This window comes from Dendrobates tinctorius, unplaced genomic scaffold (assembly GCF_039654945.1).
Source record: "Dendrobates tinctorius isolate UK_male_01 unplaced genomic scaffold, ASM3965494v1 ptg000103l, whole genome shotgun sequence".
In the NCBI taxonomy this organism is placed as follows: domain Eukaryota; kingdom Metazoa; phylum Chordata; class Amphibia; order Anura; family Dendrobatidae; genus Dendrobates; species Dendrobates tinctorius.
Window position 1 is genome coordinate 31,310,322 of NW_027361771.1, and position 12,254 is coordinate 31,322,575.

General features: G+C 49.7%; 1 protein-coding gene across 1 annotated transcript in view; it reads left to right on the forward strand.

Annotated features, from left to right (window-relative positions):
- Nucleotides 1–225: 225 nt before the first annotated feature.
- SLC25A10 (solute carrier family 25 member 10) overlaps nt 226–12,254 on the forward strand; it is a 38,635-nt gene continuing 26,606 nt past the window's right edge. Inside the window, exons 1-2 of the mRNA XM_073588193.1 lie at nt 226–808; nt 8,722–8,841. Coding sequence (XP_073444294.1) covers nt 719–808; nt 8,722–8,841 — 210 coding nt within the window. The 5' untranslated portion in view covers nt 226–718. The remainder of the gene's footprint in view (nt 809–8,721; nt 8,842–12,254) is intronic.

A 12,254-nucleotide genomic window follows, 5' to 3' on the forward strand; every position in this document is an offset into this window, starting at 1 on the left:
GGGGATTATCTCTGTACACAGGGGGGATTATCTCTGTACACAGGGGGGGATTATCTCTGTACACAGGGGGGGATTATCTCTGTACACAGGGGTGGGATTATTTCTGAACACGGGGGGATCATGTCTGCACGGGGGTGGGGGGCGGGTGAATCACGTGGCAGCACTGCATACACCGCTGGAGCAGACGTGCACTCCTGCAGGTCACACATAACCCGGAATAACCCCCACAATCCATTGCACGCACAGTGGGTGACAGCCCGGAGACGCAGGATTACACGCAGCTTGTGACCTGGGACTCTCCAGCTGCAGAACCTACAGCCAGTAATCTACAGCCTCTGTACAGGACTGCTGGGAGTTGTAGTGACAGACCAGGGCCGCATTGCACTGGCTATAGGTGACACGTGGATGTAGTATTCCGGACTGGGTCCCCCTGATCCGCAGCACTAACCGTCCCACGAAAGAGACCCGTCTTAAGTAGCGGAGCGATGCCCGTACCCGGTGACCTTTCACCAATTTCCACACCAACCATGTGTTCCCCGGTGGGCCCCATCTCCTGGCAGCGCCACTTTAACATGCTGACTCTTGTGGTTTGACAGTATTATGGGCGGGGCCTTGTACTAGTCTTTCGCCTATTGGTCCCAGTGCTGCAGAGCAGACCCCGCCCCTGGCCCTTGGACTGTCCGGCGCGGCCGGATCTGGGGGAGAAGAAGACTGAGGGATGGCGGAGCGGAGGGTCTCCCGCTGGTACTTCGGGGGCCTGGCGTCCTGCGGGGCAGCATGCTGTACCCACCCGCTAGACCTTATAAAGGTGAGCGCTGGGCATCTGGAAGATGGTTCCTCATGTGTGCGGCGGCCATCTGTGCAGGGCATGTGTGACACCTGCTAGGACTACGTGTGTGGCAGCCATATAGTCCTGTGCAGTATAGCAGAGGTGTGCGGCACTGTATGTAGGGTATATAGTGTACGCCAGGGATGGATGGCACTGTGCACACTGACACTGTATGTAGGGTGTATAGTGTACGCCAGGGATGGATGGCACTGTGCACACTGACATGTATGTAGGGTGTATAGTGTACGCCAGGGATGGATGGCACTGTGTACACTGACACTGTATGTAGGGTGTATAGTGTACGCCAGGGATGGATGGCACTGTGCACACTGACACTGTATGTAGGGTGTATAGTGTACACTAGGGATGGATGGCACTGTGCACACTGACACTGTATGTAGGGTATATAGTGTACACTAGGGATGGATGGCACTGTGTACACTGACACTGTATGTAGGGTGTATAGTGTACGCCAGGGATGGATGGCACTGTGCACACTGACACTGGATGTAGGGTATATAGTGTACGCCAGGGATGGATGGCACTGTGTACACTGACACTGTATGTAGGGTGTATAGTGTACGCCAGGGATGGATGGCACTGTGCACACTGACACTGTATGTAGGGTGTATAGTGTACACTAGGGATGGATGGCACTGTGCACACTGACACTGTATGTAGGGTATATAGTGTACACTAGGGATGGATGGCACTGTGTACACTGACACTGTATGTAGGGTGTATAGTGTACACTAGGGATGGATGGCACTGTGCACACTGACACTGTATGTAGGGTATATAGTGTACACTAGGGATGGATGGCACTGTGTACACTGACATGTATGTAGGGTGTATAGTGTACGCCAGGGATGGATGGCACTGTGCACACTGACACTGTATGTAGGGTGTATAGTGTACGCCAGGGATGGATGGCACTGTGCACACTGACATGTATGTAGGGTATATAGTGTACACTAGGGATAGATGGCACTGTGTACACTGACATGTATGTAGGGTATATAGTGTACACTTGGGATGGATGGCACTGTGCACACTGACATGTATGTAGGGTGTATAGTGTACGCCAGGGATGGATGGCACTGTGCACACTGACATGTATGTAGGGTATATAGTGTACACCGGGGATGGATGGCACTGTGCACACTGACATGTATGTAGGGTGTATAGTGTACGCCAGGGATGGATGGCACTGTGCACACTGACATGTATGTAGGGTGTATAGTGTACACCGGGGATGGATGGCACTGTGCACACTGACACTGTATGTAGGGTGTATAGTGTACACTGGGGATGGATGGCACTGTGCACACTGACACTGTATGTAGGGTGTATAGTGTACACTGGGGATGGATGGCACTGTGCACACTGACATGTATGTAGGGTATATAGTGTACACTTGGGATGGATGGCACTGTGCACACTGACATGTATGTAGGGTATATAGTGTACACTAGGGATGGATGGCACTGTGCGCACTGACACTGTATGTAGGGTATATAGTGTACACGTGGGATGGATGGCACTGTGCACACTGACATGTATGTAGGGTATATAGTGTACACGTGGGATGGATGGCACTGTACACACTGACACTGTATGTAGGGTATATAGTGTACGCCAGGGATGGATGGCACTGTGCACACTGACATGTATGTAGGGTGTATAGTGTACACTGGGGATGGATGGCACTGTGCACACTGACACTGTATGTAGGGTGTATAGTGTACACTGGGGATGGATGGCACTGTGCACACTGACACTGTATGTAGGGTGTATAGTGTACGCCAGGGATAGATGGCACTGTGTACACTAACATGTATGTAGGGTATATAGTGTACGCTAGGGATGGATGGCACTGTGCGCACTGACACTGTATGTAGGGTATATAGTGTACACTTGGGATGGATGGCACTGTGCGCACTGACATGTATGTAGGGTATATAGTGTACACGTGGGATGGATGGCACTGTGCACACTGACATGTATGTAGGGTATATAGTGTACACGTGGGATGGATGGCACTGTACACACTGACACTGTATGTAGGGTATATAGTGTACGCCAGGGATGGATGGCACTGTGCACACTGACATGTATGTAGGGTGTATAGTGTACACCGGGGATGGATGGCACTGTGCACACTGACACTGTATGTAGGGTGTATAGTGTACAGCGGGGATGGATGGCACTGTGCACACTGACATGTATGTAGGGTATATAGTGTACACCGGGGATGGATGGCACTGTGCACACTGACACTGTATGTAGGGTGTATAGTGTACACCAGGGATGGATGGCACTGTGCACACTGACACTGTATGTAGGGTATATAGTGTACACCAGGGATGGATGGCACTGTGCACACTGACACTGTATGTAGGGTATATAGTGTACACTAGGGATGGATGGCACTGTGCGCACTGACACTGTATGTAGGGTGTATAGTGTACGCCAGGGATGGATGGCACTGTGCGCACTGACACTGTATGTAGGGTGTATAGTGTACGCCAGGGATGGATGGCACTGTGCGCACTGACACTGTATGTAGGGTGTATAGTGTACACCAGGGATGGATGGCACTGTGCACACTGACACTGTATGTAGGGTGTATAGTGTACGCCAGGGATAGATGGCACTGTGCGCACTGACACTGTATGTAGGGTATATAGTGTACACTAGGGATGGATGGCACTGTGCACACTGACACTGTATGTAGGGTGTATAGTGTACACCAGGGATGGATGGCACTGTGCGCACTGACACTGTATGTAGGGTGTATAGTGTACGCCAGGGATAGATGGCACTGTGTACACTAACATGTATGTAGGGTATATAGTGTACGACAGGGATGGATGGCACTGTGCACACTGACACTGTATGTAGGGTGTATAGTGTACACCAGGGATGGATGGCACTGTGCACACTGACATGTATGTAGGGTATATAGTGTACACCGGGGATGGATGGCACTGTGCACACTGACACTGTATGTAGGGTATATAGTGTACACTAGGGATAGATGGCACTGTGTACACTGACATGTATGTAGGGTATATAGTGTACGCCAGGGATGGATGGCACTGTGCGCACTGACACTGTATGTAGGGTGTATAGTGTACACCAGGGATGGATGGCACTGTGCGCACTGACACTGTATGTAGGGTGTATAGTGTACGCCAGGGATAGATGGCACTGTGTACACTAACATGTATGTAGGGTATATAGTGTACGACAGGGATGGATGGCACTGTGCGCACTGACACTGTATGTAGGGTATATAGTGTACACTTGGGATGGATGGCACTGTGCACACTGACATGTATGTAGGGTATATAGTGTACACGTGGGATGGATGGCACTGTACACACTGACACTGTATGTAGGGTATATAGTGTACACCAGGGATGGATGGCACTGTGCACACTGACATGTATGTAGGGTATATAGTGTACACTTGGGATGGATGGCACTGTGCACACTGACATGTATGTAGGGTATATAGTGTACACCGGGGATGGATGGCACTGTGCACACTGACATGTATGTAGGGTGTATAGTGTACACTAGGGATGGATGGCACTGTACACACTGACACTGTATGTAGGGTATATAGTGTACACCAGGGATGGATGGCACTGTGCACACTGACATGTATGTAGGGTATATAGTGTACACTTGGGATGGATGGCACTGTGCACACTGACATGTATGTAGGGTGTATAGTGTACACTAGGGATGGATGGCACTGTACACACTGACACTGTATGTAGGGTGTATAGTGTACACCAGGGATGGATGGCACTGTGCGCACTGACACTGTATGTAGGGTGTATAGTGTACGCCAGGGATAGATGGCACTGTGTACACTAACATGTATGTAGGGTATATAGTGTACACCAGGGATGGATGGCACTGTGCACACTGACATGTATGTAGGGTGTATAGTGTACACTAGGGATGGATGGCACTGTACACACTGACACTGTATGTAGGGTGTATAGTGTACACCAGGGATGGATGGCACTGTGCGCACTGACACTGTATGTAGGGTGTATAGTGTACGCCAGGGATAGATGGCACTGTGTACACTAACATGTATGTAGGGTATATAGTGTACGACAGGGATGGATGGCACTGTGCGCACTGACACTGTATGTAGGGTATATAGTGTACACTTGGGATGGATGGCACTGTGCACACTGACATGTATGTAGGGTATATAGTGTACACGTGGGATGGATGGCACTGTACACACTGACACTGTATGTAGGGTATATAGTGTACACCAGGGATGGATGGCACTGTGCACACTGACATGTATGTAGGGTATATAGTGTACACTTGGGATGGATGGCACTGTGCACACTGACATGTATGTAGGGTATATAGTGTACACCGGGGATGGATGGCACTGTGCACACTGACATGTATGTAGGGTATATAGTGTACACGTGGGATGGATGGCACTGTACACACTGACACTGTATGTAGGGTATATAGTGTACACCAGGGATGGATGGCACTGTGCACACTGACATGTATGTAGGGTATATAGTGTACACTTGGGATGGATGGCACTGTGCACACTGACATGTATGTAGGGTATATAGTGTACACCGGGGATGGATGGCACTGTGCACACTGACATGTATGTAGGGTATATAGTGTACACCGGGGATGGATGGCACTGTGCACACTGACACTGTATGTAGGGTATATAGTGTACACTAGGGATAGATGGCACTGTGCACACTGACACTGTATGTAGGGTATATAGTGTACACCAGGGATGGATGGCACTGTGCACACTGACATGTATGTAGGGTATATAGTGTATACTGGGGATGGATGGCACTGTGCACACTGACACTGTATGTAGGGTATATAGTGTACACTAGGGATGGATGGCACTGTGCACACTGACATGTATGTAGGGTATATAGTGTACACTAGGGATGGATGGCACTGTGCACACTGACATGTATGTAGGGTATATAGTGTACACTAGGGATGGATGGCACTGTGCGCACTGACACTGTATGTAGGGTATATAGTGTACACTAGGGATGGATGGCACTGTGCACACTGACATGTATGTAGGGTATATAGTGTACACTAGGGATGGATGGCACTGTGCACACTGACATGTATGTTAACTATATATACTGCATGGATAATGGAGCACATGTGTGATTACATGTATACAGCATAGCTATGCGGACTACAGATATCACAGCCCGGTAGACCTGTATGTTCTAGCTGTATAGTGTATGCCGGGGTTGGATGACCCTGTGCACACTGTCCACTTATAGGACAGTTATTCTATTGCACACAGTGTCCGCACTATTTATATGGATGATGGAGCTGTGTATATGTATTCCAGTTAATAGCCCCCCTGTACCTGTGTGATCCCTGCTGCCGTGTGTAGTGTACATCACACACAGCTCTGCTGCACGCTGCCATCCCATGTGTAGTATGATCTCGGGCACGGTCATAGTACACTCATTAGTCCATGTAACGTGTAGACATTTACTTCCTGAGCCGTGTAACTGTGTAGTGCGGGGATGAATACGTGCTTTGTACATGAGGATATAATGAGTCTGCACTCCCCCCTGACATCTGTGGCGCTCAATGAATGACTTTGACATGTATGCAGCAGCCGTGTGTGCCGGCTTGTGTCTGGAGAGGTATTTTTGTGTACATCGACATGCTGTCGCACCAGTGTTCTTGGGAGAGAGGATTTTGTCATCTGGTGCTGTTCATGTGCAGATGTAGCAGAGCTGCGGTTGGCATAGAGTTCCCTCTGGTTTTGCATATCTAATCTCAATGAGTTCCCACTACTCAAGAGGAAATGTTTAATCACAACATGAGCTCTGCTACATCCGTACAGGAGGAGGCATGACACATGTCACAAGGGGGCCGGCTGATGGAATCTAGTCTGTGTCTGCTTTTCAGAGTTGTAGTGTGTGAGTATGACAGAACTAGGAGTTTTTATAGCAGATATGTGTGAATGGAGAGCAGAATTGTGTGTGTGAGAATGGATGCAGAGCTGTGTGTGAGCGGGTGGTGGGGTGAGATGCTTTGCATACCTCTGCGTTCTTTGTATGGAGCTGCTCTGATGCTGTGTCATTGTGACTAGGTTGGGCACAGGAATAAATCAGGATATCAGCTTTGGCCTTCGCTTATCTGCAGGATACGTCGTGGTAATATAAGGGCCCGTTACTGTCTGTGGCCCCGTGCCCATCAGTCTGACTGCTCACAGATTACCTCCTGCTTCCACTTTTCACGCCTTGGTCCGTGCCATCCCATTACAAGAGCTGAATTTCTGTTAATTGGAGCCGTGGTCTCCAGGAGTCACTAACACTTCATTTACACAGGGATCTTTAAGATTTGTGTTCCTGTAATCAGTGGGATCCCCGGTGTTCATACCCCCCAGCGATGATTCACTTACCACCTGTCCTGTAGATAGGTGATGTACGTTGATTATCCACTTGAGGATGGTGTTGAACATGTAAAGGGATTGGTGTGCTTGCACTGAGGGGGCACGGTTGGCAGCTCTGGCAGTGCTGCTGGTGCAGTGAGGGGGACACGGTTGGCAGCTCTAGCAGTGCTGCTGGTGCAGTGAGGGGGGCACGGTTGGCAGCTCTGGCAGTGCGGCTGGTGCAGTGAGGGGGCACAGTTGGCGGCTCTGGCAGTGCTGCTGGTGCAGTGAGGGGGGCACGGTTGGCAGCTCTGGCAGTGCTGCTGGTGCAGTGAGGGGGACACGGTTGGCAGCTCTAGCAGTGCTGCTGGTGCAGTGAGGGGGGCACGGTTGGCAGCTCTGGCAGTGCGGCTGGTGCAGTGAGGGGGCACAGTTGGCGGCTCTGGCAGTGCTGCTGGTGCAGTGAGGGGGGCACGGTTGGCAGCTCTGGCAGTGCTGCTGGTGCAGTGAGGGGGCCACGGTTGGTCGCTCTGGCAGTGCTGCTGGTGCAGTGAGGGGGGCACGGTTGGCAGCTCTGGCAGTGCTGCTGGTGCATTGAGGGGGTACGGTTGGCAGCTCTGGCAGTGCTGCTGGTGCAGTGAGGGGGGCACGGTTGGCGGCTCTGGCAGTGCTGCTGGTGCAGTGAGGGGGGGCACGGTTGACAGCTCTGGCAGTGCTGCTGGTGCAGTGAGGGGGGCACGGTTGACAGCTCTGGCAGTGCTGCTGGTGCAGTGAGGGGGGCACGGTTGACAGCTCTGGCAGTGCTGCTGATGCAGTGAGGGGGGCACGGTTGGCAGCTCTGGCAGTGCTGCTGGTGCAGTGAGGGGGCCACGGTTGGTCGCTCTGGCAGTGCTGCTGGTGCAGTGAGGGGGGCACGGTTGGCAGCTCTGGCAGTGCTGCTGGTGCATTGAGGGGGTACGGTTGGCAGCTCTGGCAGTGCTGCTGGTGCAGTGAGGGGGGCACGGTTGGCAGCTCTGGCAGTGCTGCTGGTGCAGTGAGGGGGGCACGGTTGGCAGCTCTGGCGGTGCTGCTGGTGCAGTGAGGGGGGCACGGTTGGCAGCTCTGGCGGTGCTGCTGGTGCAGTGAGGGGGGCACGGTTGACAGCTCTGGCGGTGCTGCTGGTGCAGTGAGGGGGGCACGGTTGACAGCTCTGGCGGTGCTGCTGGTGCAGTGAGGGGGGCACGGTTGGCAGCTCTGGCGGTGCTGCTGGTGCAGTGAGGGGGCCACGGTTGGACGCTCTGGCAGTGCTGCTGGTGCAGTGAGGGGGGCACGGTTGGCAGCGCTGCTAGTTCAATGAGGACGTAGCTCTGTGTGTTGTTTCTACAATGACCTTTGCGCTGGCTTCTCAGTAATAAGAATGCCTTGTGTTTTATTGCCCTGTATCACCTGTCTGCCTTTGTCTTACATCCAGGTTCATCTGCAGACACAGCAGGAGGTGAAGATGAGGATGACTGGCATGGCCATTACTGTGGTTAAAAATGATGGCTTCTTTGCTCTGTATAACGGCCTGAGTGCATCACTGTTCAGACAGGTGAGAGGATCTTGTGAGTTACCCATCACCACCAGGAACCTGACGACACGTCCAAGTCACGTCTCCACTGATCACCACACTATTACTGCAGTGCTGACCACCACGCTGTTGTATGGTACTCTATAACTATAAGTCTGTCATTGCCAAATGCCAATGTGAAAGTTGACAAACAAACCTTATATGTATACTTTTATAATTTATAAATATTATATTAATTTATCACCATATAATTAATTTATCACCTGTTATGGTGACCAGACCATACCCCAGATTTCAGAAACGCCGGTCCTGACGTCACCGTACCCGAGATTTCAGAACCGCCTGCCCCGACGTCACCGCGCTGGGCATTTCAGAACCGCCTGCCCCGACGTCACCGCGCTGGGCATTTCAGAACCGCCTGCCCCGACGTCTCCGCGCTGGGCATTTCAGAACCGCCTGCCCCGACGTCTCCGCGCTGGGCATTTCAGAACCGCCTGCCCCGACGTCTCCGCGCTGGGCATTTCAGAACCGCCTGCCCCGACGTCTCCGCGCTGGGCATTTCAGAACCGCCTTCCCCTACGTCACCTTTCATGCGGTTTTATAGAAAAATTGTATTATTACATCATCATCAATCATCGCATTGTTAGTAGCTAGTCTATTGGGCCTTCAGTATTCTATCATCTCAGGGTGACCAATCAAAAAAACGCCAACTCTGCTCTGATGATGTAATGCTAATTATAGTTGCATCACCTACTTTGAGAAATGCTCTCTGTGTAAGGTATACAGCTTTAGTATTTCTTAGCTTAGTTTCTTAGCATATTGACATGTTTTTTCGGCCGTCTCATTCTTGCATTAACAAAGCAGATAGTTTTTGCTACATATGCAGAGAAGTCACTTTTGCATGGCGAAACTTGACTACCATGATAAGGAAAGCCTACAACCTGTATTTTTTTTTCCAGCAGAGTAGGAGATTGGGTTAAGACTTGGGCTCCACACATGTCCTGCAATAGATGTGCATCACATCTTACTCAGTGGTTGTATGAGATGAGACAATCAATGCCTTTTACAGTGGCAATGATCTGGAGAGAACCAAGCGATCATACTACCAATTGCTATTTCTGCATGGTGCCCCCATCTTTATTTGGAGAAGAGTTTCAAGGAAGAAGTGGACATTAATAATTTACAATTATTTAATCTGTCCAATTACTTTTGGTCCCTTTAAAAACAGGGTGGCACATGTTAAGGAGCTGAAACTCCTAAACCCTTCATCCAATTTTAATGTGGATACCCTCAAATGAAAGCTGAAAGTCTGAACTTCAACTGCATCTGAATTGTTTGGTTTGAAATTCATTGTGGTAATGTCTAGAACCAAAATTAGAAAAATGTTGTCTCTGTCCAAATATATATGGACCTAACTATGTAGAAAAAAAAAAGTGCATTAGTTGTCAGTGACTGACTCCATTAAATGATAGTCGCAAATAAAGTGCAGGTGCAGTAAATTAGCCAGAATCGGTGGCATAGAGTAATAACTAGTGTCATTCGCCACAGAGATGTACAAAGGCGTAATATAGGTAGTAAATACAGCATAAACAAAGGCATGGTACCAACGAAGGTGGAGGAGAATCCAGGTGCCTGGCTAGCTCGACACACGTTTAACACAGCGTGCTTCATCTGGGCTCAATCATGTCACCATTTTTCCAGAGTCTAATTATTAGGTCTGTCTCCATTAATCTAGTAACCAAAACCATTGACCCCCATTTACACTTTTTTACTCAAGTCACCATGATAACCTCCTTTTGGAAGAGAGATCAATAGTCTCACTGCTCTTACAGTAAAGAATCTCTGCTCGTGCTGGTGTAGAAAGCTTCTTTTTCTAGATTTAGAGGATTCCCTCTTTGTTTAGTTACAGTTCTGGGAATGAATAGATCATTAGACAGACCTCAGTACTGTTCTTGGATATGTGTTTAACTAAGGTGAATTCTAAACTAAATGGCTGGAGGTCGGCGGACACATGGATGTTTGGGTCCAGCGAGTTTCGCTGAACAGTTCCAAAAAGTTCGGGTACCAGAACAGTACCCGGACCCGAACCCAAACCCCATTCACTTAAATGGGGGGCCCGAACATCCAGTGTTTGCCACGCTGTCATGTGCATGACACCACGGCAAACACTGCTCCTGACCGGTGGTAAAATCATTACCGACTGTCAGACAGCCGTGGTTCCCACGCTGTCAGAAGACAGTGTGAGCACTCAGCTGTGGTCTGTGGAATAGTTTACATCCGGTCACTTGTATCAGCTGATGGGACTACTGCTCGTATCGGCTGATGGGACTACCGCTCCCATCAGCCGAAGCCTGATGCCGCTAATTACAGTGAGAGAAGGAGCAGCTGATGGGAGTATTCATCAGCTGGCTCCTGAGCTGTAAACAAATAAAAACAAAAAATGGCACTTTCTCATGCTGCTAGCTAGGACCTTGTCGAGGTCACCGCAGGTCAGCCCATCTGGGAACGCAGCCTCAGTGACCTGCGTTAACCTCAATGACATCATTTTTCACTGAGGCAGCTTGCAGCAGCTCAGTCACCAGTGGTTCTCAGCCTGGACGGTCACATTTTTGCACCGTCCAGGTTGAAAACTGTTTATTCCCCAGACATGGATTACGGCGTGGGACAGAACGACGGAGAGGTGAGGGATTTTGTTTTTTTTTTTATTTTTATTTTATTACAGGAGATGAGGAATTCAGTGGCTCTAGGTGAGTATAACTGTGTTTTGTTATCTAATATATAAAGCTCAATGTGTGTGTGTGCATGTATGTCCGGGATTGGCATCCGCACCGTCGCAGCTACAGCCACAAAATTTGGCACAGTCACACGTTTGGACCCCGAGAGCGTCATAGGCTATGTTGTGAGGCGAAATTTTAACCCCGCGCGTTCCAATTCACCAAACAATTTTGCCCCTATCTACATAGTGGTGGAAAAAGTGGAAGGAAAAGTGTTGGAGGCAAATTGACAGCTGCCAGATGTGAACAAGGGGGACATAAAGAATGAGAGCGATGGCGCCAAAGAGTATATACCGCACAGTTGCTAAGGTGGGGCCCTGACATGGGATACTCACCACACACGGGGATATGAACACACACACAAAATGTGCCACACACTACCACGTGCTTCAACACATATACCACCCTCAGCACACATTTCACCACACATACACCAACCTCGCCACATAAAAGTCGAAAAACAAAAGTCGCCACTCAAAACTTGCCACGCTGTCCCAGAGCTGTTTAAAAGATGAAAAATGAGCTGTGATTGTTGCCATCAGGAAGTTTTCTTTGTAGACAGTTGTGGTAACTGAGGCCTATTATTCTTATCATTTCTATGGTGTTATCGTCCTTCTGTAAAGCTGGAAATAACACAATTTATTACCGTGCCAACACAGA